Raw genomic sequence first — 27,581 nt, 5'->3', positions numbered from 1 at the left:
TTGGGAATTCTTTCACCTTCTGTGCATTCTTGGCCCTTGAAAAAAATGTTTTTGTACTTTCTGGTACTAACTGAAAACATTTATTGTCTTCTGGAAAATAAATCCCTGTGCCTGTATTTTAAATCAGTAGAATGGCTACTAGAAAACTTAAATAAAACTTAATTACCTGCAAAATCTTATCTATATTTTCTAAGCTTGCTAGAAGGCAATCTGCATAAAATATGTATTCTCTACAGCACATTTAACAGACCATAGCGGTCTGTAAATTAAGGATGAATGCACATAGTTTCTTATACTGCAGAAGTATAATTACCTATTCTGAGCATTTATGGATCATCATTTCATTAAGTCTAATGGCAGTTTACAACATACACCCGCACCCACACAATTCGACTGTTCTCTGGCAGGTGGATAGAGGCAGAACTTCAACCCTATAATTCTATAATAAATGCATAGCATTGTTTTATCAAAACACATGAAATCAAACATCTAACCCCTCAATACTTTTTGCAACCAGTTTACAAATTAGATGGGAATTGCCATTTTTGTATTATAAACATAGTGAGGCTGAAAGGTAGAAAATAAACACTGTAATCTTTTTCTAATATCACGTTAAGCAAATGTATATATTATTCTATTTGTAAACAGCTATGCTCATGGGTATATTTTATATTTTTCATTATCCTATTGATATCAAGGATATAACACAGAACATGAAAGTAATGTACGTCTGTGGTTCCTGCAATACACAAGTGAAAAACATATAATAAACATTCCCCATAACTAATATTCACTTGTTAAAAGATGTTATTATATTTTCTTGCATTGTATACTGCCCAAAGTCACACTTGTGAGATGAGTGGTTATATACATTTGAAAAATAAAATTAAATACCTAAATAAATGTACTAAATAGCCTAAATTTTATTTATTTATTTGTATCTGCCTTTATTATTTTTATAAATAACTCAAGGCAGCAAAAAATATCCAACATACACCTTCCTCCTCTTATTTTATCCACAACAACAACCCTGTGAGGTGGATTGAGCAGAGAGTGTGACTGGCTATAAGTCAACCAGATGGCTTTCATAGCTAAGGCAGGATTTGAATTCAATTTCCTGCTTTCTAGCCTGGTGCTTTAACCACTAGACCAAACTGGCTTGTAGTATTTCAAAGTTGCCTACAAAGTAATACAAATAAGTGTTGAACGTAAAATTATAGAATAGCTATGAAACAGTTTTGTATGTAGTGCCTTCACTCTGTATGCATATTTCATCAAGTTCAAAATAGTAGCATACATTCCAGAAATAATAGCATGTACTCTAGAAAGAAAATTTTGTATTGACATATTTGCATATTTCTCTTCTTACAATGAGAATGGTGATACTTGATTTTACTGTGGCTCTGTCAGACCATCGGGGAATATTATTCCATAGTATTGTTCTGGATTAAATTATAGTTCTGCTGGAGTTAGTGTATTCCTTTCTTGAACTGTTCCTTTGACAAAATAATTTGAAATCATAGAATGGATTTCAGAAACTGCAAGAAAACTATATTTGGAAATAATAAGTAGGTTTTTTTTCTCTCTACCTGCTTTTGAACTTCAAATGTATATTGAGCATCTAAACGTTTTGCCATTTGGATTTATTCCTTGTCTATTATTAAGAGCTGAATAATACAAATCAGAGAGGAACTTTCGTGTCTGATAGCAAAGTAAAAAAATAATCTTTGCTAATGGAAACTGCAACTTTACAGAAAACAGAAAACTAACGTAAGTAGCAACCATAGTAAGCTTTTGGTTACAGTTAGTGAAGCATAATCAACATCCCCCCAAATAGTGTAGAAAGTTAGCATCCACCCCTCTCCTAGAAGAATGAAATATTCTAGGAAATATTAAAAAAGCAGAATATTATACCTCCCTGGATGAGAAAAGGAGAAACGTGCTCTTGGAAAGCAGCCCCCACCTTTGTTAATAGCTCCAGAAAGACTGGGCCATCCTATCTACAAGACAAAAGGTCTTCAGCTCCAGGGTGATAGGATTAGCCTCACTCAAGATGCAAACCAGGACAAAGGCATTAAGCATAATAGGAATTGCCCAACACCCTTTCAGAACACAATCCTCTTCATTACATCACCACCCAGCACGATTCAACCAAGCCTGAGACACAGACAGCCTACAAGGTTAGCTGGACCCCTGCATAGCCCCCTGGGAGTCTGACCATCAGTAGCATACATTTTTTACAAGGCCCAAGATAGGATATAAATCTCTCTTGCGCGCTCTCTTCCATGTGGTCATCTACCCAGAATCACACGTGCTTGGTGGTTCTGCTTCACCATTAAATCATCCTTCCAAGTAGCCTCCATGTTTCCAGTTTCTTTTTCCCCACTTGGAACTGAACCCAGATGGACATTTCTTCCAACAATTGCTTCCAGCTGTTAGGTACAATGGGAATGCAGAGTGTCAGTGTGTAAGAAATGCAAATCACCATGTTCCTGAATGCTCTATGTATATTAGTAATATCTCCTTTTGCTTTAAATGTGTTCAAGGTTGGCTTGAGTAGTTGTATTTCATCATTTCTGTCCTCCAAGTCCAGATTGTCTTGCCAATTGATTGAACACGAAAATATTCAGAAGACCAAGATGCTCTTAGATCTCAGTCTTCTTTTAAGTGACATACAGAAACTGTTTGAAATAAGGCAGTTGCTTTAATTGCGAGATTAAGCTCAGCACCCCTCACTACCTGTTAGCTTCATTATTCTTGGCACATAATCTGACATCTGCTTTTTTTTCTTTTTACTGACATAGATTTCAGGGGAGCAAGAATGCCATTTGCATAGACGACTCTTTGCTGTTAATGGATTTATTTAGAAGCAGGAGGTTGTTTGCAAAATCTTACTATCCTAAGAGGTTTTTTATCTGGAATGTGAAAAGGGAATTCTGTGAGCCTGTAATGCCATCAGTTATGCTACCCTCCAAAAGATCCAAATCAGAAAGAATAATTGCAACAGTTATCATTAATGGCAATTAAGTCTGCTGATTCTCATAGGATCCAGGCTACACACAGCCATCTGTGTAATACTTCATTAAGTAGCAGATCCATTTCCATAATTTTTAAACTGCTGGTTTTTGGCTGATCCATCAGGAGCAATAGAGATTTTTTTTAAATTCCTACCTTAAGTTTGATCAATGAAGCTCTTACCTGGCTTTTAAAATACTGTAGGGTTTTGTAGGGGGAAAAATATGATTTTCCTTTCCTTTTAACTAATTATTACAAATGTTTGACTTAGTCACTTCCAAGTAAAGTATTGACGAGAAATATATCATCTTTCACTTTCTTTCTTCCTGGATCCAAGGCTGATTTGGGATATCAGATTGGTTTTCCTATCCTGCTTTTCCGTTTCATTTTGATGTTGATTTCAAATGCAGTATTTTCATGAGAACAGAGCCTGCTGTAACCATAAAAACCAAATAAATTTTCTAAGTATCAGAACTCATGGATATAGGATGTTCTGAATACAAGAGTACAATGTACAGAACTACATTGGCCATATGGTCAGTTTTGCAGTTTGCAAAAAAAAAACAGTAGAAGCAAGAGTGATCTCCAACTTCCTACTGGTTTTCCCATTGAGTTTTTTTTCTGGAAATCTATCAGGGAACTTGGAAATTTTCCCTTCCCTTCCATCAGGTAAGTGGCTGCTGCTGGGTCAGGCAGGGAGGGAGGGAGGTGTTGCAAGACTAGCCAGAAAACTATCATGGAACACTGAAAATGTGGACCACATGACCACAGCAGCAGTGCCATAGTAGCCAGTAGCACTGAAGCAGCCACAACTTTCTCAAATGCCATCTTCTCAGTAGTCATGGGTCCTGGATTTTGGACACATTGTGCAAGTTAGACTATTTGAGGTACCTTGGTTCAAAACGTTTGTCGTATGTTGTACTGTTTTGCCCAGTTAAAGGTCAAGACAAAGAGAATTTTAGTAGTATACAGATGATCAGATGAGAGAAAAGCTGTCAATCTGAGAGGAGATTAAACAAGGACTCGGGTCCTGCCTTCTTGGTGATACATTTGTCATTTCTCCACTAGCAACTCATAAGATCCTCCAGACTCATGCAGCTATCACTGTATCAAAATAACAGAAATAAGGGATGGTGATGTGGTAAAGATTCTATAAACCACAAATGGGGACATAATTTAAGTTTGCATCAGGAATGTATGCTAAATCACTAATCATGCCATGAATTGCCTCCCATTTCACATGTTGCACCTGTGAGGAAATATTTTGAACATTTAATAACAGACTGTACACAGCGATATTTTTTATAGCATGCTCTTTCACAGAACAAAACCTTGAGTGTTAGGGCTGTACAACTTTGTCTCTTTACTGAAATAAATGAAAGATAATTGTTTCTAGAGATAAGATCCTTATTGCTGTTTGTAAAAATATTTTAAGGATTCTAAAGCAACCATATATTTCAAATTGGCTGAAATATAGCCAACCGAGAAATCAGGCAGTGCACAATTTTTGTTTTAATTAAGCCATGATAAATTGCTTTATGAAATCATATTTCATTAGAAAAAAATGCTGGCAGGTTACTAATGGCTATTTCTTTTTTATTTAGAGCCCAGAGCTATGTTTTTGAAGGAGTTTTTGAAGGAGTTCTGTGTTCCCACATTATACAAACTCACACTGAAATAAAACAATTACTTTGTTGAACAATCAATATTGCAAAGATCTCCTTATATCTACATTTCTCAGTATATCTAGGCTGTGGAACAATTGGCATGATTAGAAATCCTACTTTGACCTTTATAGTAATGCTTAAAATATTTTCTATTGCTTTCCAGATGCATTCCCAACAATAGGCAGCCAACATTGGGGAGGAAATTAATTATACCTAGAATAACTTGCCCAACATTTCCTAGCAACATTATAGTACTGAATATTGCTCAAGGCTTTCTTCTCCATTGCATATTATATGCTATTTTCTACCTAGTTTTCAATAATATCTCCTGCATTTTTCTACTGAATTATTAAGTTACTCCCATTTTATTTCTATGAAAACTGATTCAAATTCAATCAATTAAGGGACTGGATTTACTATTCTTATATGGAATGTAGTGCATTAAGAGATACCTTATAAATTAAAACCAGCAGGCATGATATTCTGCTCTGAAAAAAAAAATCGGGGCCGGCCAAGAGACCCCCGCCGCGCGCCTGGGAGCACCCGCTGCTTTCCTCGCCAGGGCCGGGCGGTGGCGTGTTGCACGGAGGCTGGTCTGGTCCCAGCTCCCTTTTCCTGCCGCTCAGCGGCCTCCGCTCGCACCGCCCGGGCTCCGCTCAGGTATCCGGCTGGGGCTGTCAGGAGTTGCTACCGCCGGCGCAGCTCCACGCAGCTCCAGTCCCGCGTTGTCTCGGGAAGGGAAAGGCAAAACCAGGATCCGCTGCTGCCATTGCAAAGCGCCGCCGCGCTCTTCCTTTTTGCCTTTCCCTTCCTGAGGCAACGCGGGACTGGAGCCGCGCAGAGCCGCGCCAGCAACTCCTGACTCGGGGCCTCCGAGGGGAGGGGAAGGAGGAGAAGAAGGTGGGGGAAAGCGGGGGGATTCCCCAAAAAATCGGAATTCCAATTTTAATCGGAAGAATATCATGCCTGAACCAGTCACAGTACATACACAAATAAGCAAAAGAAAGGAAAAGAAGGAAAAGAGGAGAGGAAGAGAGGGAAAGAATTTGGGAAAGGAAAGAAAAAGAAAGGGGGAAGAAGGAAAGGAGGTTACAAGGTTGTGTATGTACTGTGACTGGTTTTAATTGTAAAAATTAATAAACTATATTTTTTTAAAAAAGAGATACCTTATAAATGGATGGTTTCCTACACTTGTTAGTTGTGCATATCATAACCCAAGGTATCATCTTAATCTCCACTCCAACCTTGATGAAGTATCTCCTTGGGTTAGCCTTGATTGTGAAAAAGAAGCATCCATTATCTATATTGTAGCTGTCATGCTTTTTCTTCATTTTCATGACTTTTAATAAAAAAAAATTCCCATTTCTATTTTTCTAGTCCTAACCACAATCTACCCACTACAATGAATGTTGATTTTTTTTCCCCTTGGCCAAATAATTGAAACAAAAACCTGTTGCCTAGATTTACCTTATTCACTGACGTTCTTACAACTTTGTGTAGTCTTTTCAATTAATCCTGCCAAATACTCATATTAAATTCAAAGTCATTTCTTTATTGATTTCTTTGATGTTTTATATAGTTAAATATTAAGTTTATTTCTATTGAAATCCAATTCCTTGGCTGTGCCCATTCTTTTAAAATTCTTCCCCTCATAGGAATATTCACTAAACTTCTGTTTATATACCAACTAAATAAATTCCTATATCTGGATGACTCCGTAGCAATTCTTGAGCTGTAAGAGTAATAGTAGCAAATAAGGTATAAGAGCTTTCAGTGAATCTTCTTTTCTTACATCTTCTGTGTTCTTCAACAATATTAAAAGTAATCAACAAATATATGCACACATTTATTTATCCAAAATTCCAAGGATACATAGAGTGGCAACTAAGTTATTGAAAGGATGACATATTTTTCTTTCAAGGAATAGTCAATGATGTTTGGTTTTCTAATGTGAAAAGAAAGTTAACTAAGGAAGAAGCATGGTGGGGAGAGCGAAATTATTTTAATTATTATCTCAACTCTATTCATAATTTTTCTCTCTTCACCATAAAAATTACAATTTACAGTGATATTATTGGTTAGCATACTCTCAGAATAACCAAGGAAATATTTTTTAGAATTCATTGCCAAATTTGGAAACCTGGCGACTGATGGCAAAGATTTCTTCTGGCAAAGATTTCTTTCGAAAAGGAATAGACAAATCTATGGGTCTGCCAATTTTGTTGGCAAAATATGTAAATAGGTTTGTAGTTAAGAGAAAATGGACCTTTACTAGATGTAAAAAAACAAACAAACTGAAAACTTCCTTCCCTGTGACCGCTCAGGTTTACAGATTTCCATTATTGTCAACAACAGGGAAACAGCACTTCTGTCCCAACCACTCAGCCATAGCTTCAGAAGGAATGGGTAAGTACGAGTTGCACACCACTAGTCTAATCTAACAAGAAAAAATATTTATGATCCAGCTTCTTTATAAGTACTTTTTATATTCAATATTCAATCCTTTACAATGCATGTTACTTCCCATTTATAGTTGGTACTATTACCTAAGTCCACTACCAATTTGGAGGCTTATAGTGCAAGATTTGGTTTTTCTTATTTCAGGGTGGATATATATTTATGTGGTGCACTGATTTATTTTACCTCAGTTGGTTATTGAAAGTTACTGATTTACCATTAGGTTATTCCTCTTCCAAGATCCCATCCTGTGATGTGCTGCTTTCTTGTATTTTGGGGGCACTTTTGTGCATTCAAAATATAAACAGGATACATAGTTGGGAGATAAATGCTCTAGAAATAAAATATACAGTAAGTACAAAAATTATGCTGTGATTTGACAACTGACATTTTGTTTATACATGGACATGATGGATGACAAAGCTGAAACATGTTGATCTGGAAAATGCTTTCTGGTATTTTCCTAGAAAATTTGAAGACAAAGGATAACACGGAGGCTGCCTTTCTTCCTGCGAGAAGAAATCCTTTTGTTTGTCTCTTTGACATTTGATTTTTCCTGGCTTCAGCGGCCTCTACCTATCATCTGGCCTTATCTTTTCATTATCCAGACCTCCTGAAGGTGAATTTCTTCATATTAACCACACCCAGCTGTTTATTAAAACCGGATTATTTTTTTCCATATATTATTCCTTAAATCATCTTTACCTCTCTTGTCAAGAAAATTAAAAAACATTACTCAAATATTTACAATGACTTTTACAAGATTCATCTGTCACTGCTATGGGATATGAGCACTGTTTTATAGGTCTGCGAAAGTAACAATCACCATTTTTCTGAATAAAAATATGGTTTTAATATTTAATAAGTAAATCTTATGCAGACAATACAAGACATTTTGGGTGCTCTACATCACAGTGATAAAAACTGAAAGGGTATTACTTGAATGTGCTACAAATATAATACCTTTCCAGAATAAATATTATATCAATCTTAGATAAAATTAAAGGGTAGTTTATTTATTGGTTTGTTTTGGTTAGCTTGCTTTGTTTTCACATTTTAAAAGCTATCCCATCATTAATGGCAGACATAAGAATTCCAGAATCAAATCAAATATAGAACATAAAGTCAGCAACAACATTTTAAAACCACCAATTCATAATGTTTGTTAATTGATAAATATTTCAAGATTGATTCTGCTATTTTTTTCAACACTGAGTAGCAAAAAAGTTAGTAGACAATTACCGTTTTCCATTCTTTTTATTTACACACTCATATGTTAACATCATTTGCAAACAATTTACAGAACAATTATAGGCAATCAAGCAAGTTTGTCATAATTATATTTTTATCAAGTAGTTTAGGAAAATAAAAAAGACACATAAAAGAGAAAAAGAGGTTAAAAAAAGAAAGTAATAAAGCACACAATGAATAAACAGGATTAGGATTAGTTTATATTAAATATTAATTAAAATGTTAATATTTCATTTAGCTTTTTGTTATTGAATGTGTTCAATATTTATTTGAAAATCACAAAATCACTGTTAAAACTCAAGTAGTACATGAATATCAATAGCAATAGTAGCACAGTGTAAATCATAAAATGAGATAAAGTATTGCGTTAATTTCTATCTGAGCAATTAAAGGCATCTAGTAAGAACACAAATTTCAGATGTTGTGCAAATGTGCATATAATGATATAACCCCAAAATGATTTCCAGATAGAATTAAATTCTACGTCAGAATACTTTTGAAATACAAAATTAGTTTGAACAGTAAGGCAACTGATTTTTGGATTTGCTTATTTTTATTCTGTAGTTCCATCTGTATCTTTTGAATAAGATTGTCTGTTGAAATTTAAGTCTACATTTTAAAATTGGTCATGATGGAAAAGGCTGCATAATAATCTTTCCTATATTGGATTTAATTACAATCCGGTGAAGATCTGTTAATGTTCCATTTGAAACACATCTGGTAATCAGTAGAAACATCTGTAAACTGATAAATTAGCTGATAATTTACTAAACAATTTCCACTCAAATGTGCATTACTGCCAAGTGAATTTCTGTACAGAGCTGTGCAACAAATTTAGTAGTCTCTTCAATTCTGTAACTTAATTGTAATTTATTTTGGTGTTTTAAACAATATATCCTGGAATGAAATTGAACCATCACAGATGAGCACATATTTATAAAAATCATCAACATCTTTTAACAGGTACTGTGAGAACATGAATAGGATGTCAAGAAGGAATGGAAAGCTATATTCTCTAAATGACCCATGAGCTTATCATCGGATTGGGTCAGGCATCTCCTATTGTGGAATGTTTAACATAACATATGTTTAATATCTGAAACATAGTAAATAATGCTTAAGTCACATGTTTAAATTGTTAACAAGGTACAGGGCAATAAAAGTGGGCATAACCTTTTATATGTGTGTACAGACAGATTAGAAAGCCTGCTTATTGTCCTTTCCAGAGTCTACATGAAGCCTTTCCCTATTTCATTTTGAGGTGCTCGGGAACATGGCAGTATTGCCTGAAATTTCTTAGAGACTGGATGTTCTCCATCTACTGCACTGTAATGAATAATAAAGGAACTTGTTATAAAGCTGTTGAGGCCTGCAGTGTGTTGGCTGGAAAATCTGAAAGCACAGCAATCAAATTCTCCCTGATATTTCTCATGCCCAAGAAATATTTTGGGGGGTCAAAAAATCAGAACTTTTCTTCTTTAGCCTACCTGAAAAAAAGTTTTCAGTTCTTTAGCCAACAGCTGCAAGAAAAAATAGAGCCTATCAAACCACCTCTAGTTAAATCTGGCAGGAAAGGTACGAGGAAAATGAAACAGCAATTATATCTACGATTCATAAATGGCTGAGGAAATCAAAGGATGATAAAAGTGCTGGAATGATCTACTACATAGGAGAAAAGGCTTTGGAAATATACAACAATCTCCACAATGTCTATGCAGCAGATCCATCAAGCAAGACACCAGTAGAAGATTCTGCTGGATATAAAATGCATGGAGAGCCCAAGAGAATTCCTGTTTTTGAATAATTCTTACTTTGGCAACTTTCTCATATGAAATAGTAAGTATGGGCTTGTTTGCCACAGTTGTCAGGGAAAAATCTGAACATTATAAATGTGGAGCCTTTACAGATCTAATGCTGAGAGAAAGCATTTTTTATGCATCTTGATTACCTTTTCCTTCTCAAGGACTGGTTTGTGTATATAGTTTTATAATTATTTTATTTTATTCTATGTTCTGTTAATAACTTTGCTAACAAGAGGCATTGCAGTCAAGTACCATGTTGTCAGTCTACAAGAGCCAAAAATTGGAAGTTGTGCTTTGTAATAAAATTTGTTAGTCTGACAAGATGCTATCAGACTCTTCATTATTGATAACAAGTTTATTGATAAAAAGTATTTTAGCTGTCTTTGTTTTTATTTAATTAATACCACAAAAGAAATAAGATGATTTTCTTAATTATTGTGATGTGTAAATTTTTTGGGGGGTGATGGTAGTATCTGTGTATTGTATAACATCCACAGGACTTCATGTTACATTTAAACTTTGCCAAATGAGTAAATGCAAATGTAGTTTTTTTTTTAAATGTAGATGAAATAGAATCAAATCTGATTAACACCCTAATTCAACTGTCTAATAATATAATTTATCACTGAGGCGTTATTGGCAGAGATCTCCACAAATTGCCTGCCTTAATGGCCCCCAACTAGTTTTACCTAGGCTTGCTTATTACAAAGAATTGGAACCGTGAGGAAACAAATCTGTTGTTTTTTACAACAGAATATATAAATCCAAGAACCACCATCACATTTTGATCCAGAAGTAATGACACATACAGTATGACTTTGTTTAGTATTCTTTTTATCACTTATTTAAAACCAGATTATTAAAAATAGTTAAGATTCTAGCTTTGCCTGTGTACAACAATATATAGGCCTTTTCAGGATTACAAGATTAGGGCCTAAAATTCTAAATTAATAGTGATAAGGATGTTATATTTCTGGGCATACATTTAGGTTGGCTCTGAGCATAAGTAACAATTAGCATGGCAAGAAAACAAGAAGAGAGTACACAAACACATACACATGGGCATACATATGCTGGCATTCTTTTTGCATTGAATTCTCACCGTCTAGTCTGAAGTTAGAGAATGCCTTCATTTCTGGAATACTTTGCTGGTGCCTTTGGACAAATGGACTTCTTTGCTAGGAAAAAAACGCAAAGCACAATAAATATATACACAAACTGTATTTCCTTCAAACGTTATTTCCTTCAAAGAGTTTAGGAGAGCATACAAGGATTTTTTTTTAAATACCACAGTAGTGTTATGAAGGAAGTACAAATACTGTGAGACTTCTTCATTAACCCTACTGAAATAAACTGGTTGAAAGGGGCTTAGAACCATATGCAGAAACACTTTTAGTCCTGCCCTCATTTTGTCCAGTATCCTCCAAATGCTCTAGGATTAGCAGGCCATCTGAAAATTTAGAGAATTATGGTCTCCCTATAGATTATAAGGCAGAGGGTGCTGAATTAACTATTTAGAGCAATGGCTTCGTGCATTTTCTAACACATTTCTACCTACCCTCAACAATGATCAACAAAATAATTCTGGATGAAACACGGAATATGATTAACAAATCCAGCTGGACCAAATCATGTGTAATATAGGAAAATCATGATTAAGATTCTTGTGGGGTTCTTTTTTATTAAAAGGATACCTATAGGACTGATCGTTTTCTGAGATGAGACAGCACTTATACACCAGAATTGTTGTCATTTCCCTAATCCTTCCAAACCAATTTAAAGCCAATCTTCTTTACCTGAAGCACATCACAAACAGAGAAAGTCTTTGTTAAAAAAAAGAGCGGAATCTATACTACCAACTGTCTCCTGTAAAAGCCAATTGGGAAATGGATTATGGATAAGCTTCACAGTGTCACAAAATGTCAACAAAAATATTAGGTATGTTTCAAAGAAATTGCAACAGCTTCAGCTTTCAGCTCTCATAACCAATGCAGCTCTCAAAAACAGCCAACTTTGGATGATCAGATAAGTCCAGAGATGGCACTGAACTGATGCAAAATTCTCATGAAGAAAGCAAAATAGAAAGAAATGGAAATATGAGAGAGAAATATGGGAGACAAGCTAAGAAGCGAAAAACCAAAGCTTTAATGCAAGTAAGAAATGATGGTTAAAAAAAGAAAAGAAAAACATTGTGAAGTATTATACAAGACAATGAAAGGTGAAATTTAATGAAAATATAATGGTATTATTAGAACTGTATAAATTGTGAAATGTAAGAATGATGAATGTTATTGAATTTGTATTAAAATATGACCAGAAAGGGGAATTTTTCTTTTTTAAATATACTAGTGGCATACTCAGAAATTAATAAGGGGATAGATAATAGAAATGTATAATTTAATATAAATTTGTGAAATGCTATTAGAATTATATAATTAGATAAACACTGCAAGTATGATTATTAATATATAATTGGTAGTAAAATTGGTGGTGATTATTAATATATAATTAATATATAATATATAATTAATATATAATTGGTAGTAAAAGGAGTGACATAAAAAAACATACTGTAATATTGAATAATTAAGATTGATAATTTAATAATTATATGTATTAATATCAAATTTGAAAAATTGTCAACTATATTAAGTAAAAGGAATATTGTCATATTTGTATCAAAATGTAAGACACTATGGAACCACACTGTTCATACATTGATTTTTGTTGTAACAAAAAATAAAAAAAATATTGCTAAACACCCCCCCACCCCCCCAAACCACCTTCACCATGGGCTGCCTTGCAGATGGGTAAGAATTATGACAACTGAAGTTTACCATATATAGACTACAGAAATATTAAGTCTTTTCACAGATTCCCTCACTGCATCTACTTGAGTCTTAATTTGAATGAATCAAGCAGATAAAGGAAGAATGAAAGTATTCTGCATTTTTCTTGGGAATCGTGAATCAATGCTATTCAGGGATGGTAGGCTAGTGAGTCTGCTAGTATTCCACAACAAAATAAAAAACATCTTGAGAGGGAGAATGATATAGTCTTCTGGGTAGCACTAGATATAAGATATATTCCCAACGTATAACCATGATGATGCTTTATTGTTACAAAATGGAACAGAAATGAAGCAAATCAAGATTCAAGGTCTTCTTTTCCTATATAGTTTTTAGTTCTCACAGAGGTGAATACAAAAAGTTAGTTTCTATTCCTCCACATATCACCAAAGGCATTTTTCCATAATGGATCTGATACAGTCCTGTTTCAATTGGTTCCAGTGTAAGCTTCCCTAGCATGATTCTGATTTGCATGGTCAATGCTGTATTAAGTTAGGAAATAAGGAAACTGTAATCCAAAGCATCTGGAGGCCACTCAGGCAGGGAAGGTTAAGGAAAGCAAGAGATTGAAATTGCACAACATTTAACATCTGACCATAAAGCAGCATATTTCATTTTTGGCTACGAAGTGAAAAACAGACCGGGAACAGGTTTTTCTGTTAGAAAAAGTGCTTGTCGTTTTTTTAAATTTCAAATCCTTATAGAACAATCTACAAGGTTGTGTTCCTTTCTTTGAAAAATCCAAGCTCAGATACGAAGTCATGCCACTAGAAAAGTAACCTTCTGTCCACGTGGATCAGTGGTTAGTTGCACTGCTTCCCTCTAAAGGCTAAACCTTCCTATCTCTGAATCACAACTGTGTGATGCAGACAGCTGGGCCTGAATGTTAATTTTTTAAAATATGCTGTATAACACTAATAAAATGCAACACCATCCCCCTAAGGTTGGCATTTAAACAGAAAGCAATCTTGTTAAGCATAGATTACATGGCTATTGTACTTTGGATCCCAATATAATTAAGGAAGGTGACGAAGGCTTTGATTCTCTTTTGTAAGGCTCATTTGCTATAAATTAATAAAATGAAGATCATAGTTTTTGTAAGAAAGTCAAAAAGTTAAAGCTAGATCATGGGGATAAGATCAAGCATCTTTAAATAGCTAGGGATGATTTTCCAAGTCATGGGAAAGTGTAATTCCTTCCTTCCTTCCTTCCTTCCTTCCTTCCTTCCTTCCTTCCTTCCCTTCCTTCCTTCCTTCCTTCCTTTCCTTCCTTCCTTTCCTTCCTTCCTTTCTTTTTCTTTTCATCCATCCATCCATCCACTTGTTTGCTGCCAACTCAGAACAACAGAATAACAGATTTGGAAGGGACCTTGTAGATTTTCTAATCTAACTCTCTGCTCCAGTAGGAGCCCCTATATCATTTCAGACAAATGGTCATCCAATCTCTTCTTTAAAATACCAGCAATAGAACATACTGGCAATTTCATTTTTTAAAATATAACGAGAGGAATCAAATATGTCCCTACTGTAATTACACTATTAGAGGCCGAAGTGCTCATTTGAACATTATCAAACTGCTGAAGATCAAGTTGCACCACTGAAACATAAGCAATGCAGCCTTATACAAGCATGCAGTATCAAGTACATACAAAAGGAATGAAGCTTATGATACAATCCAACTTTTGACATTATCCTCTTCCTGCAACATCCCTTCCCACTGTATCATTTTTAGGATGATCATGCCATCTTTCCTGGGTCAAAAGCAAATCTCAGCTATAGAGTTAATACATAGAAAGAGCACTGTACCTAACTGCTTGCAGAACTCACTTGAACTGTTCCACATATCTTTCTTCAACTTGAAGAATTTCTTCTAATTTCTCTGCCTGAAAAACAACAATACAAATCCAATTTCTCACATGAACTGGAATAAATCAGATCTTTGTAAGTATCAACATTTCATAAACAGACTAAAATATTTAGAAAAAAATAGCCAAGTAGCTAGGCCAGAGCTGGGGAACTTGATAAGAATACTAACTCAGCAAACACTGGAAAACTTTTTTGACTTATACTTAGGGTGTTTCAATTTGATCAGAGACCACGGGAAAAAACAAACTCTTAGATGGACCCACTTTTCTGTTATTGGAGCTTGGCTTCTTGATCAGGAATTCTAAGATTTTTGGGGTTTTATCAACGGGTTCCACAACCTAAAAAAGTTTTTTAAAACTTCTGCTCTAGAGAGACTGCATGAACTCATTTGCATTCCAGCTCTGATCACTAATTCCTGACACACAAGATATTGAGAAATGATAATTCCTTCAAAATGTTCCAGTTGTATCAGTTATTTAGTTATCAATCTTTATCCAGAAATAAAACTTAAAGCCTGATGTTTTAAAATCCCAATAATTGATAGTAGTTATATACTGGCTCTGGTACACAGGCAATAAGAGCACATTCTGCATCACACATGCACAGAAAAATGAAAATATTTCTCAGTGGTTTTCTAATACTATTGAATTTGATGTAAGCCAGCCTGATTTCTTTCTTACTTCACGATCTAATGATCTTGACTGAAGTAATATGTTTCTTAATAGTCTGAGTCAGGATTAATATTTTTAGTATGACAACTCTTCTGATATTAATAATTATTTACTTTCTATAAATTATACATTGATCCTGTTTTTCAAATAGCTCACTCTCAAGAAATTTGATCTAACTTTCTATACATTAGCACAAGTGCAATGCAATATATATATTATCTTTGAGAAAATCTGGAGCATAACTGAAGAGGTAGACAGGAAGATTTCCAAATCTTCAAAAGGGAGAAAAAAGATTATAATGAAGTAGAATCTAAATCAATCTGACATCAATGTGAGAAGATTCTAGAGAAGATTGTAAAGGGATTGATCTAAACACTTGGAAAATAATGTGACAAAAACATAAGCATGGAGTTCTGAATAATAAATTGTGCTACACCAAATTTAGCTCATTCAATGATTGGGTAACTTCCCTAATACTGTAGAATATTTCCATGCTGTAGATATACTTTGGTTTCAACCAAGTATTTCACAAAATATTCTATGATATTCTGATTACTAAACAGATTGGATTGGATTACATGACAATTAAAGCATAACTGACTTGAAAATTACAATTGAAATGACAATTAAAGCATAACTGACTTGAAAATTAATGGTTCTTCATCAAACTCAAATGAGTTATCTAGTCCAAGATTGTCTTAAGTCTTGTACACTTGGAAAGATTTATTTGGATGATGTGGTAGAGGAAAATTTTATTAGATTTATACCATCACAAAAATATTTGGATAACACTGAAAAACAGAAATAAAATTGAAAATATTCTTGATAGATGCCTCTTTGTTTCAATTTGTCATTGAGAAGTGGGAATAAAATTTAACAGAGACAAATGCAAGGTACCTCATATAAGAAACAGAAATCAATTGCACAAGTACATGATGGAAGATATCATCAAGTTTGACAATAGTGCTTTAAAATGTTCTTAGAATTGTAGTTCAATTGCAAACTACAGTATAAATGAGTCAGCAATATAACGTGGCTGCGAAAAAGGAAAATGCATTTTCAGGATACATCAACATAAATACAGTTTACAAATTATGAGAAGGAATAATTCCTCTTGAGCTGTCTTCTCCCCAGTAATATTTCCAGCTTGACTGCCATAGTTTAAGGAGTCACACAGACAGATCTATTCATAATTGCTCCAGAATGCAGAACACAAAACAATGAATGCATGCGATTGAAAGACGGATTGCAATTGGATATTTAGGAAAGATTTCTTTAAAATAAGAGCTTTCCAACTGTTACCCTAAGAAGTGGTGGATTTCCCTTCACAATCTAAAAAAGGTTAGCCAGCAGTTTGTCAGAAATGTTATGATTTGGATTCCTGAACTTCATCTAATTGACTCCTTCCAAATCTATGAGTCGATAATTCTGCAACAAATGATACAATTCATAAAGTGAAAAATAAATATTTAAACCATTACACAGAATTACATATAATAGTAGTAAAATTGATCAATGCATTTCTTTCACAGTGACAAATTACTGATTAGGACACAGAGAAAGAAGGGCATCAAAGAAGAAAATTCCCATGATCTCTATTCAGAAATAATTTCTTTTTCTATGAGACTTAGGTAAATATGTTTAGGATTGTAGCTTTAAGCTACGAGCAGAAAGTTTGCATGAATATAAGAATATTGAGGAAAAAGTTCCAAGTAAATTTTACTACTTTTTAGTACATAAATAAGGTCTATATAATTTATTTTATTAGATATGTCCTGCAAATGCAGGAGAAATTATAGCAATAAAGCCTTGAAAACAGTTCTCAAATAATTAATCTTTCAAACAAAACAGAAGTTAATAAATCTTCTGTTCTCTTCTGATCAATTTGGTGTTAGGAAATTTTATCTTCTTTGTACAGTCTAAAAAACCTATTATTTAATTCCTTGCAGCCTAGTTTAAGATACCTACCATTGGCAACAAAATCAAGAATCTATTTTTATAATTAATTTCTGGCTTCTATCATAAAATATAATTTATCACAATGTAGAAAATTGTGAAGTAGAAACTTCTGGGAATTTTCCATAATTCAATAATTTAAACAAGCTTTAGTTGCAACAAAGTTGCAACAAAGGGAGATAATGACCTAGCATAGTCAGACATTTCTAAAACCATTTACAGCTGAAGCCACATCAAGTCATTTGGGGTTATGGATGGAAACTTGTGTCTAATTTTCAAAGTGATAGATATATTCCCTTATCCTTCCAGATCTGTGCTTCTACAATTTTTGCTACATGGTTAGTGTGCAAAAACAAACAAGCATTTTAGGAGGAAGCCCACATCTCGAGTCCCATAATTTATCTAGATCATCCCCTGCTTCAAAATGCCTAAGTATCTAAGAAGTGTTCGTTCACTAGCAAAGAGAGGACAGGCTTTTATGAAAGTCTAATTGCTCGCTACAATGAACAAGCAGATAGCAGATCAATATCAAAAGTAATATTCATGTATGGCAAAATGGTAACCGTCATAGAAGATAATTTAAACGATAACAGTAAATGAGTCAATAAAGGCAGTATACTGTTAGGGTTTGGGAATTAACCCCTAGAAGAGTATTGCAGCAGTAGTCAAGCCAGGCAACCAAAGGAGAGCGGAAGGGCCCCAGAGTATACACACACTGAACACAAACACTGTTTTGTAGTTTAAATAGTTTTTAATCCAGTTAGAGTTTAAGCATTGTCATTCAGTCCATTAAGTCATTCACAGTATTTCCATCCAGTAAGACTCACTAGTATAGTCCAAGTTAAGAGTCCTTGCAATATCTTTATCAGCCGATAAAGATATCTTCTCCTCCTCCGGTTTCACTCTCCAGAGAAACAAACGCTGGATATTCAGTAGAATTACGCAGTAATCAGCAAACAGTAGCAAACAATAACAGTTCAGTCACAGGCACTCACAGTCAGTAATCACAGTTAGTCACAGTAACACACAGTTACTCGCAGCAGCACACAGTTACAGACAGAGACATTTACAGTAAGCTTTCCAGCTTCTAATGCTTCCTTATATTGTAACTTCTAACCGCACCCTTAATCGGCTAATTGCCTGCTGCATTGTGCTTAAAGTGATAAGCACTTAAACCATGATATCTAAGTTTTATATATTTATTCACCCAAACCATATTTGGTATCAATGTTATACCTAACATACTCCCCTTTTGGGTGAAATAAATATATAATACTTTTACAATCTAACCCCATATTTTCACAACTCTCCTGGTGCTTACTGGCACCTTGGGCTTTAGTAAAATTATCAGCTAAATTGTCCTCCGACATACAGTACTCTAGCTGAATCATCTTACTTCTTACAGATTGTCTCACGTTTAGGTATCTTAGATCTGTATGTTTGCTCCTTGTTTTTACTCCAATATTTGTGGCCATTTGAATTGCTGCCTGATTATCTTCATGTATAATTATAGGATAATCTACAGTTATACCTATATCAATTAACATTTGTTTATACATTATTAATTCTGTACATAACAATGATAAACAGGAGAATTCTGCCTCCATAGTAGACAAACTTATATGCTGTTGTCTTATTGACTTCCAGCCTATTAATGTCTTACCCAGCATTATGGCTGTTCCTGAAGTCGACTTTCTAGTGTCTCTTTCTGATGCAAAGCTAGCATCTGCATAAGCACTCAAAATTAAATCACCCTTTGGTTCTAAATACAATGAATAATTCATTGTCTTTTTAAGATATCTTAATATCCTCTTAGCTGCAATCCAGTGTCTTTCACATGGTGCAGAATTGAATCTAGCCAACTGATTCACGCAGTACGAAATATCTGGTCTAGACCAATTACTAATATAACTCAAACTACCAATTAAAGATTGATAAATCACCTTATCAAACTCAGGACTTTGTACATCAGTGTTGCTAAACTCCTGACTCATTGGAGTCTTAGCTGGCTTACAAAGCTCCATCTTGTAATCTTTTAGCAATTTGCTTATCTTATCTTCCTGAGATATCTTAAAACCTTTCCGTGTTTTCTTTATATTCAAACCGAGATACTTCTTTATCTCCCCTAATTGCTTGATCTTTATTCTCTTTCCTAATGATGCTATTATTTTATTTGCTTCATCATTAGTTTCAGTTATCAAAGCAATGTCATCTGTGAATAGTAATAATAATGATACTTTCCCATTTGTCTCCCTCTTAAACAGACATGGATCGGCTAAACCAGCTTTAAATCCTATATTGTCTAGTTCCTTTACAATATACTGGTTCCATTCATAGCCTGATTGTTTAAGACCATAGAGACTTTTCTTTAACAACCAACAATCATTATTATCCTTATTTTCACTTTTAATACCAACAGGTTTTTTCATATAAATAATATGTTTTAATGGGCGTGCAAGTAAGCAGTTTCCACATCTAGATGGTTAACTATATAGTTTTTACTAGCTGCCCACACTAAAGCTGCTCTCAAGGTTGCTGCCTTAAGACTAGGTGCAAACACCTCATCATAGTCATTAGCATTCTGCCTAAAACCTTGGGCTACTAACCTTGCCTTATGGATTAAATTACCATCTTTATCTATTTTTACCTTAAATATCCATTTGCAGCCAATGGATTTCTTTCCTGCAGGTAATTTGGCATTTTCATACACCTTCATATCACTTAATGAATTCAGTTCCTTATTCATTGCTGCATACCAACTTTCTTTTTCCTTATTAGGATACTTTTTAATTTCTTCAACAGAATTAGGAACTTGATTAATCTGGCACACTGTGTTAGCCTGGTACCTATCAGGCGGTCTAGATATACGTGTAGTTCTTCTGGGAATTACAGGGCTTACAGGAGGACTTTCTTGAACTACTACCTGTTCATCTTCCTCATCCTGTTCAGCTATTGAATCTGTTTCTTCCTTTATGGGCACTATCTCATCCTGTATTTGTCTCTTTACTTTATTTTTAAAGTTACAAGGATAACTAATGGGATTTCTATAGGATTCAATAATTACATCTTTATTGGCATCCTGTTCTAATTTCTCCCATCCTTCATGTTCTAGAAATTGGGCACTAGCACTACATAACACTTTAGATGTGCCTTTCTCCCAAAATCTATATGCCCTATGGTTTGCCTGATAACCAACGAAGAAAAATCTTTTAGCTCTATGTTGCCCTTTTTTTCTGAGTTGTGCAGGAATATGCACCCATGCTGGTGCACCAAATGTGTGCAGGTAACTTAGATCAGGTTTCCTGCCATGCCATCTGGTAAATGGTATTTCACCTGTTGTTGTATTAACAACGTTGTTCAATATGTTATTAGCACACATTGTAGCCTCCCCCACAAAGAATCAGGTAACCCAGAATCATTTAACATTGTTCTAACCATTGCCTGTAGTGTTTGGCCTCTTCTTTCAATAAAAGCGTTATGTTCTGGCCTGTATGGAGCAGATTTCTTATGCTCTATTCCAGCTACCTTAAGTCTGTTCTGGAATTTGTTATTAATAAATTCCGTACCATTATCTGTCACCAGGGTTATCAGTTGACGTTTAGACTTTCTTTCAGCAAACCTAAGCCAATTGAAAAAATGTTGATATGTTTCAGTTTTGCTTTTCATTAAATAGCAAAACCCATATCTAGAATAATGATCCATAATGCTCAGTATATATCTAGCACCCCCATACTGGGTTTCTTTGGACCTATGATGTCTGCAAATACCACTTCTAAAGGTTCTTTTGTTTTGAAACCATTTAGCCTATTTGCAGGCAATACTTTGCTCTTATCTTCACAGCAAACATTACAACGCAAATATTTATCACAAGGTTTTAACCTTATTCCTTCAGATAACTCAACTGTACGTTTTAGCATTTTAAAATTTACATGCCCCAAACGCCTATGCAATAAATGGATACATTCATCATGAGGCTTTATATTATTAAATACAGTTTGAGCCTCCCCTTTCTTACTATTATCTAATACATATAATGTTCCATTTAAAGCTGCAGTTACCCTTTTGTTATCTTTTTCAATTATGCAATTATTATCTTTAAAAGTAATTACATAACCTAATTTATCTAATACCCTTACTGAAAGCAAATTAAACTTTAGTTGCGGTACATACAACATTTTTATATCCTGGTTTATGTACGGACAACGTGCAAAACCTTGACCTTTCGCTTTCAGGTTCCAGCCATTTGCAAGTGATATATGTTGAGAGCTTTTAGACATTTTTATAAATTTTGTCTTATCTCTTGTGATGCAGTGGGATGCGCCACTGTCAACCACCCATAAATTATTCTTCACATCAGAGTTTCTAAACATGGCTAGTTCAAATGCTTTCTTTGGCTTTTTACATTCTGGCTTTTTCTCTTTTTGCAGAACCTTGCCAAATGTCCTCTGCCTCCACAATTAAAACACTTTTTAATTGTGTATGCTGTTGAAGATAAATTCTCTTCTTCCGGGTGCTTTACTTTGCTTTGCTGGTTTCTTTCAAGCTTTGAAGATAATTTCTCTTCTTTCTTATCTTCTCTCAGCTCGTCACGCTCACGCCTTCTTCTGGCTTCTTCTAGTAGCCTGCCTGTAATCTCGGTTAATGAGAGGCTTTCTTTTGGCAATACTTCTAACGAAGTCACATAGTCATCATAGCTTTGATCTAATGAAGATAATATTATGTAGACTTGTTGCAGTTCATTAAATATAAGCTCTTTTTCTTGCAAATCTTGAAAAATGCTCTTCATACAGTTTAAATGAACTAACATATCTCCATTCCTCTGAAGATGCGTTCGAAAAAGCTTCCGTGTAAGATTTATATGTGCTCCTACACTGTCCCGAACATAAATCTTCCTGAGGTTCTCCCAGCAGTTTGCAGCATTTTCTTCTCCACGAATATGGACAAGCTGCTGATCACAGAGAGTCAGTCCTATGATGCATAAAGCCTGCTCATTCTTCAGTTTAAAGTCTTGTAACTTTTCTTTATCATCATCATTAGCAGGATCCCAGCTACTCACATCTGGTGGGTTTGCTATAATGTCCCACAAACCTTCTCTGCGTGAAGTAAACTACATTTCATTGACCATGAAACATAGTTTGTTCCATCCATCCTGGATATCATGGACAGTTGTGACAAATTTACTTGTGCCATTACTCTTCAGATATTTTGACTATTTTAAACTAATTAAAACAGTTTGTTTTTACAGTAATGTGCAACTCACACCAACTCTCTCTGCTATATCCTGGTTAGTTAGACTATGCTGCTGGGCCCATAACCAATGTTAGGGTTTGGGAATTAACCCCTAGAAGAGTATTGCAGCAGTAGTCAAGCCAGGCAACCAAAGGAGAGCGGAAGGGCCCCAGAGTATACACACACTGAACACAAACACTGTTTGTAGTTGAAATAGTTTTTAATCCAGTTAGAGTTTAAGCATTGTCATTCAGTCCATTAAGTCATTCACAGTATTTCCATCCAGTAAGACTCACTAGTATAGTCCAAGTTAAGAGTCCTTGCAATATCTTTATCAGCCGATAAAGATATCTTCTCCTCCTCCGGTTTCACTCTCCAGAGAAACAAACGCTGGATATTCAGTAGAATTACGCAGTAATCAGCAAACAGTAGCAAACAATAACAGTTCAGTCACAGGCACTCACAGTCAGTAATCACAGTTAGTCACAGTAACACACAGTTACTCGCAGCAGCACACAGTTACAGACAGAGACATTTACAGTAAGCTTTCCAGCTTCTAATGCTTCCTTATATTGTAACTTCTAACCGCACCCTTAATCGGCTAATTGCCTGCTGCATTGTGCTTAAAGTGATAAGCACTTAAACCATGATATCTAAGTTTTATATATTTATTCACCCAAACCATATTTGGTATCAATGTTATACCTAACATATACAATAAGAGATTTACAGTGCATTCAGAAAATATTCAGATTCCCTTCACTTTTGTCAATTTTGTTATGCTGCAGCCTGATTCTACAAATGTTGAAATTCATTTTTTTCCTCAATAATCTACAACCAGTATCTCATAATGACAAAGTGAAAACAAACTTTTAGAAATGTCTGTAAATTTATTAAAAATTTAAAAAAAACTGAAATATCACATTGGCATAAGTTTTCAGGCTCTTTGCAACAACACATGAAATTTAGCTCTGGTGCCTCCCATTTCTCTTGATCCTTGCTGATATGTTTCTACAGGTTGAATGAGTTGACCCTATGGTAAATTAAACTGATTGGACATGATTTGGAAAGGCACACACCTCTCTATAGAAGGTGTCACATTTGACAACGCACACTGTAGCAGAGCAAAAGCCATGAGGTCAAAGAAACTGCCTGCATAGCTCAGAGATAGGATTATTGTAAGGCACAGATCTGGGGAAAGCTACAATAATTTTTTTGTGCATTGAAGGTTCCTAAGAGCACAATGGCTTCCATAATTCTCAAATGGAATAAGTTTGGTGTAACCAGGACTCTTCTAAGAGCTGGTCACCCAATCAAACTGAGCAATCAGGGGAGAAGGGCCTTAGTAAGAGAGGTGACCAAGAACCCGATGGTCAATCTGACTAAGCTCCAGAGATCCTGTGTGGAGATGGGAGAGAGTTCCAGAAGGACAACCATCAATGCAGCCCTCCGTCAATTTGGGCTTTATAGCAGAGTGGCTAGTACAAAACACATGAAAGCCCACTTAAAGTTTGCAAAAAAGCACCTGCCCTGAAGGACTCTCAGACTGTGTGTAACAAACTCTAAGCGGGCTTTCATGGGAAGAAGAGCAGCAGTGGTTCCAACCCTCAACATTCCAGAAAGATGCCAAGGTTGATGGTACTGAAAGTTGAAAGATCCAGGAGAACCAGAATGGTTGTGTCACTCCTATCCTGAGTGCTTCAAAGGACATCTACAAGCATGACCAATGTCTTTTCAATGCTGTCCCACCATCCTGAACCCAGACTGAAAAGTGTCCAGATAATCCGCTTCATCCAGAGCCCTAAAAAGGGAAGTTTAGACACTGGATGAAAATTACCATTGGATCCATGTTCTCCTGTCAGATATTTCTGGAAATTTCTAAATGATTGATCGTGCCTTTAATTTGGTTCCCTGCAGTAAGCTTCTGCAATATGATGCCCTGCAGACTCACTGGGACTGCAACTCCCATCCTGGCTGGCAATTCTGAGGCTTGCAATCCCTGCAATATCTATAACATGACAGACTGAGAAGATATTCTACAATTGCAAGAAGTCTATTTGTTGCTTCATTCCATCTGCTTTGGGGAGGCTCAGAGGAACTGTATTTAATTCAGCAGGGAAGCTTCCTGGCTATGAAACGCTCTCTCTGGAGGTGCATTTAGTTCCTACTCTACCAATATTTAGAAAAATAGTAAAGACAGTCTATTTTACTAAGCTTTTAATTGTTGATTGATTTTTAATTTTACTGAAATTTATGTTGCATCTTTGTTTGGAATATTGCAAGCTTCTTTGGGTGCTTTCATGAACAAAAATGTGGGCGTTGAAACCCTTTAAAATCCAAATGAAATGGAAAACTGATTACCACTGAATGATTTTAATTGAAGAAATATGTGGATCTTCCCCACAGAACAGGGAGATCTTACCTGCTGCTTCTAAGCTCAAGGTTAAGCCTGTATCCAGTTTGTTGTGTGGCTTTTTGCTGATAAACAAGTAACAGAGGACACACACAGTGATGAGAAAGGCCAGCAAGACCATTGCTGCAACTGACAAGCCAATAAGCGCTCCAATACTGAAAAAGAAAGAGCAGTAAGCTGATGAATTTAAGGACATTGTCAAACCCTTTGAAAAGCATCATTGCTGCATGTATTTAATGGGAAAAGACAGATGTTTAGGCACTATGGGGACATATAGATTTCCCTTGACTGTTCTCATAGAAGCTGAATTATGCCTTCTCTGACTGGACTAGGTTTGTAGAGCAAACATCATCTAAGGTGCTGCTTTTATTGTATTTCCTTGAATTACTGCATTTGATGTTGCTCTTGGCTAAACATGTATAAATCAAGAGCCGTTTCTTTGAAACTCATGGAATTAAATCCAGGTAAATCAATTTAAGTGAAGTCCTTCTTAAATCTGTGTCTCCTGTCAAACAGATAATTGGATAAAGGGAGGAAATGTCTGTACCCTCTTGAAGCATCTCAAATAGGCAAAGGATTCCCTTTTGCATGCACATCCTTAAACTTTGCAAAGAATCAATAGTAAAATAAAGCAAGATAAATCAACTGAAAATAGAAAGTAGCATTGCTCAATAAGTCTAGAGAGACTTCTAACTTTGATTTGGTGTATGACAAAGTGCTGATTATCTTTTATGTGTTTTCTTTATAAATCCCAGTGATGTAGTTGGTAGCATTCTGAGCAGGAATGAAGCTAAGAATAATTTACATCACTTTGTCAATGGAATCATAATCAAATGAAAATCTGAATGCAAAATCTCATCATTTCTATTGCATCCATAGGCCAAACTAATAAAGGTGGTGGAATTGTATATCTCTGAAGTCCCCTGTTTGGATATAAATCAAGATGACAGTTTACTTATATACCAAAAGAAATAGGCAAGAGAAGAAGAATACAACCCATCCACTTTTATTTTATTGCTCTCAAGAGCAATCCACGTTTGGGAGGAAAACATATAAACATAGCACACACACAAAAAAACCCCATAGAAATGATGAAAAGCAGGGAACATAGATTTTACGTCATGCTTCTTTTTTGTATGGGTTAAGATTCCTGACTTCTTAACAGGGCAAGTAAATCATATGACACGTATGATTACCTCACAAGTCTAGTTTGTATCTGAGCAAGTTACGTATTGTTCCACTGGACAGTTTCCATTCACCAAAATTAAAAACCACAGTGCCTAAGAGCATAGTATTAATAACTTTACAAGGTTCATAACAGGCAAATTGAATTGAACACTTAAATTCTCCACAATATGAATGAAATGATGTGATCTATTTTTCAAAAAAGTTTGTTTTATTGTTGAAGAGCACTTGAAAATGGCATTAGGAATCCCAACTACTGTTTGCAAAGTTTACTCCAATGTCTCAGCATTCTACATATCTCTGAAATTTTCAGCAAATGATGTAAACAAGAAATAAAACTGATGGCACTTTATTGCAGACATCCAAACAAATCTGCCCACTATTTTACATAGATGTTAAATCATAATGGAGAAAATAGAGAACTTACAGATAAGACAGCAAACAAAAAAACAAAAAAACCCACAACTCTGTCGACCTTGGTCCCTTAGCAATATTTACTGGATTTGCCAAATTTATAGATTAAAAAACCTCCTATGTAAAATGTGTCCCAGTTATCATCTCAGGCAAATAATCCAGCAGCATATCAAGAACTACAGAAAATGTGAATGAATTACATGTTTTGCTGACACAATCTAAGGCAAATTTTTCCACTTTATGGAAACATATTTGTCATAGTTTCTTAAAAATATCAGATAAACCTGGAATTGGTATGTGATCCCCAAATTAAATAACAATAAATATTATTTGTTTATACTATACATATTATAAATGACCAGAACCCTAGGAGATTGCTATGTCTCATAAGATTGTGATCTTCCTATCAGAAATCTTGTGCAATTTAGACAACAAAGACAATTTCATGAGATACAGCACTTGAAAACTTAAACTTTTTACCATTAAATATATATTTAAAGACTCTAATGTCTAAATTAAGGACTATTAGCATTCACTTCATTGATCACATTCCATCTTCAAATCACGGATTGGGAATTACTGCTCTAAGCTAGCAAAGGGTAAACAATGGAAAAACAAATCCAGATGATTTACTACCTGCATTACAGGACAATATGCAGGTGAATGAAATTATTTGGGTAAGATTTATAGATCAGGTCAGATAACAGCAGGTAGAAAGGCTTCTTAGACCAGAGAAATTGGCTGATCCACTAAAAAAAACTACCTAGGTTTGAACCTCCCCATTGAACAACTTTAAACTAAAGACAA

General features: G+C 35.0%; 1 protein-coding gene across 2 annotated transcripts in view; it reads right to left on the bottom strand.

Annotated features, from left to right (window-relative positions):
- Positions 1-7,549: 7,549 nt before the first annotated feature.
- The window catches only part of SHISAL2A (shisa like 2A), a 26,348-nt gene continuing 6,316 nt past the window's right edge, over positions 7,550-27,581 (bottom strand). The window contains exons 2-4 of one of the 2 annotated variants that reach the window (XM_087960281.1): positions 25,185-25,330; positions 14,847-14,923; positions 7,550-11,370 (exon numbers count right to left, since the gene is read on the bottom strand). In XM_087960281.1, coding sequence (XP_087816407.1) covers positions 14,892-14,923; positions 25,185-25,330 — 178 coding nt within the window. In that variant the 3' untranslated portion in view covers positions 7,550-11,370; positions 14,847-14,891. Of the gene's footprint in view, positions 11,371-14,846; positions 14,924-16,917; positions 17,006-25,184; positions 25,331-27,581 lie in introns of those variants that run through there. The other variant, XM_087960280.1, reaches the window with a different exon arrangement.

This window comes from Notechis scutatus, chromosome 3 (assembly GCF_049901735.1).
Source record: "Notechis scutatus isolate UNSWTSFEM ecotype Mainland chromosome 3, rNotScu1.2, whole genome shotgun sequence".
Lineage (NCBI taxonomy): Eukaryota > Metazoa > Chordata > Lepidosauria > Squamata > Elapidae > Notechis > Notechis scutatus.
This window is presented reverse-complemented; position numbering and strand designations above follow the sequence as displayed.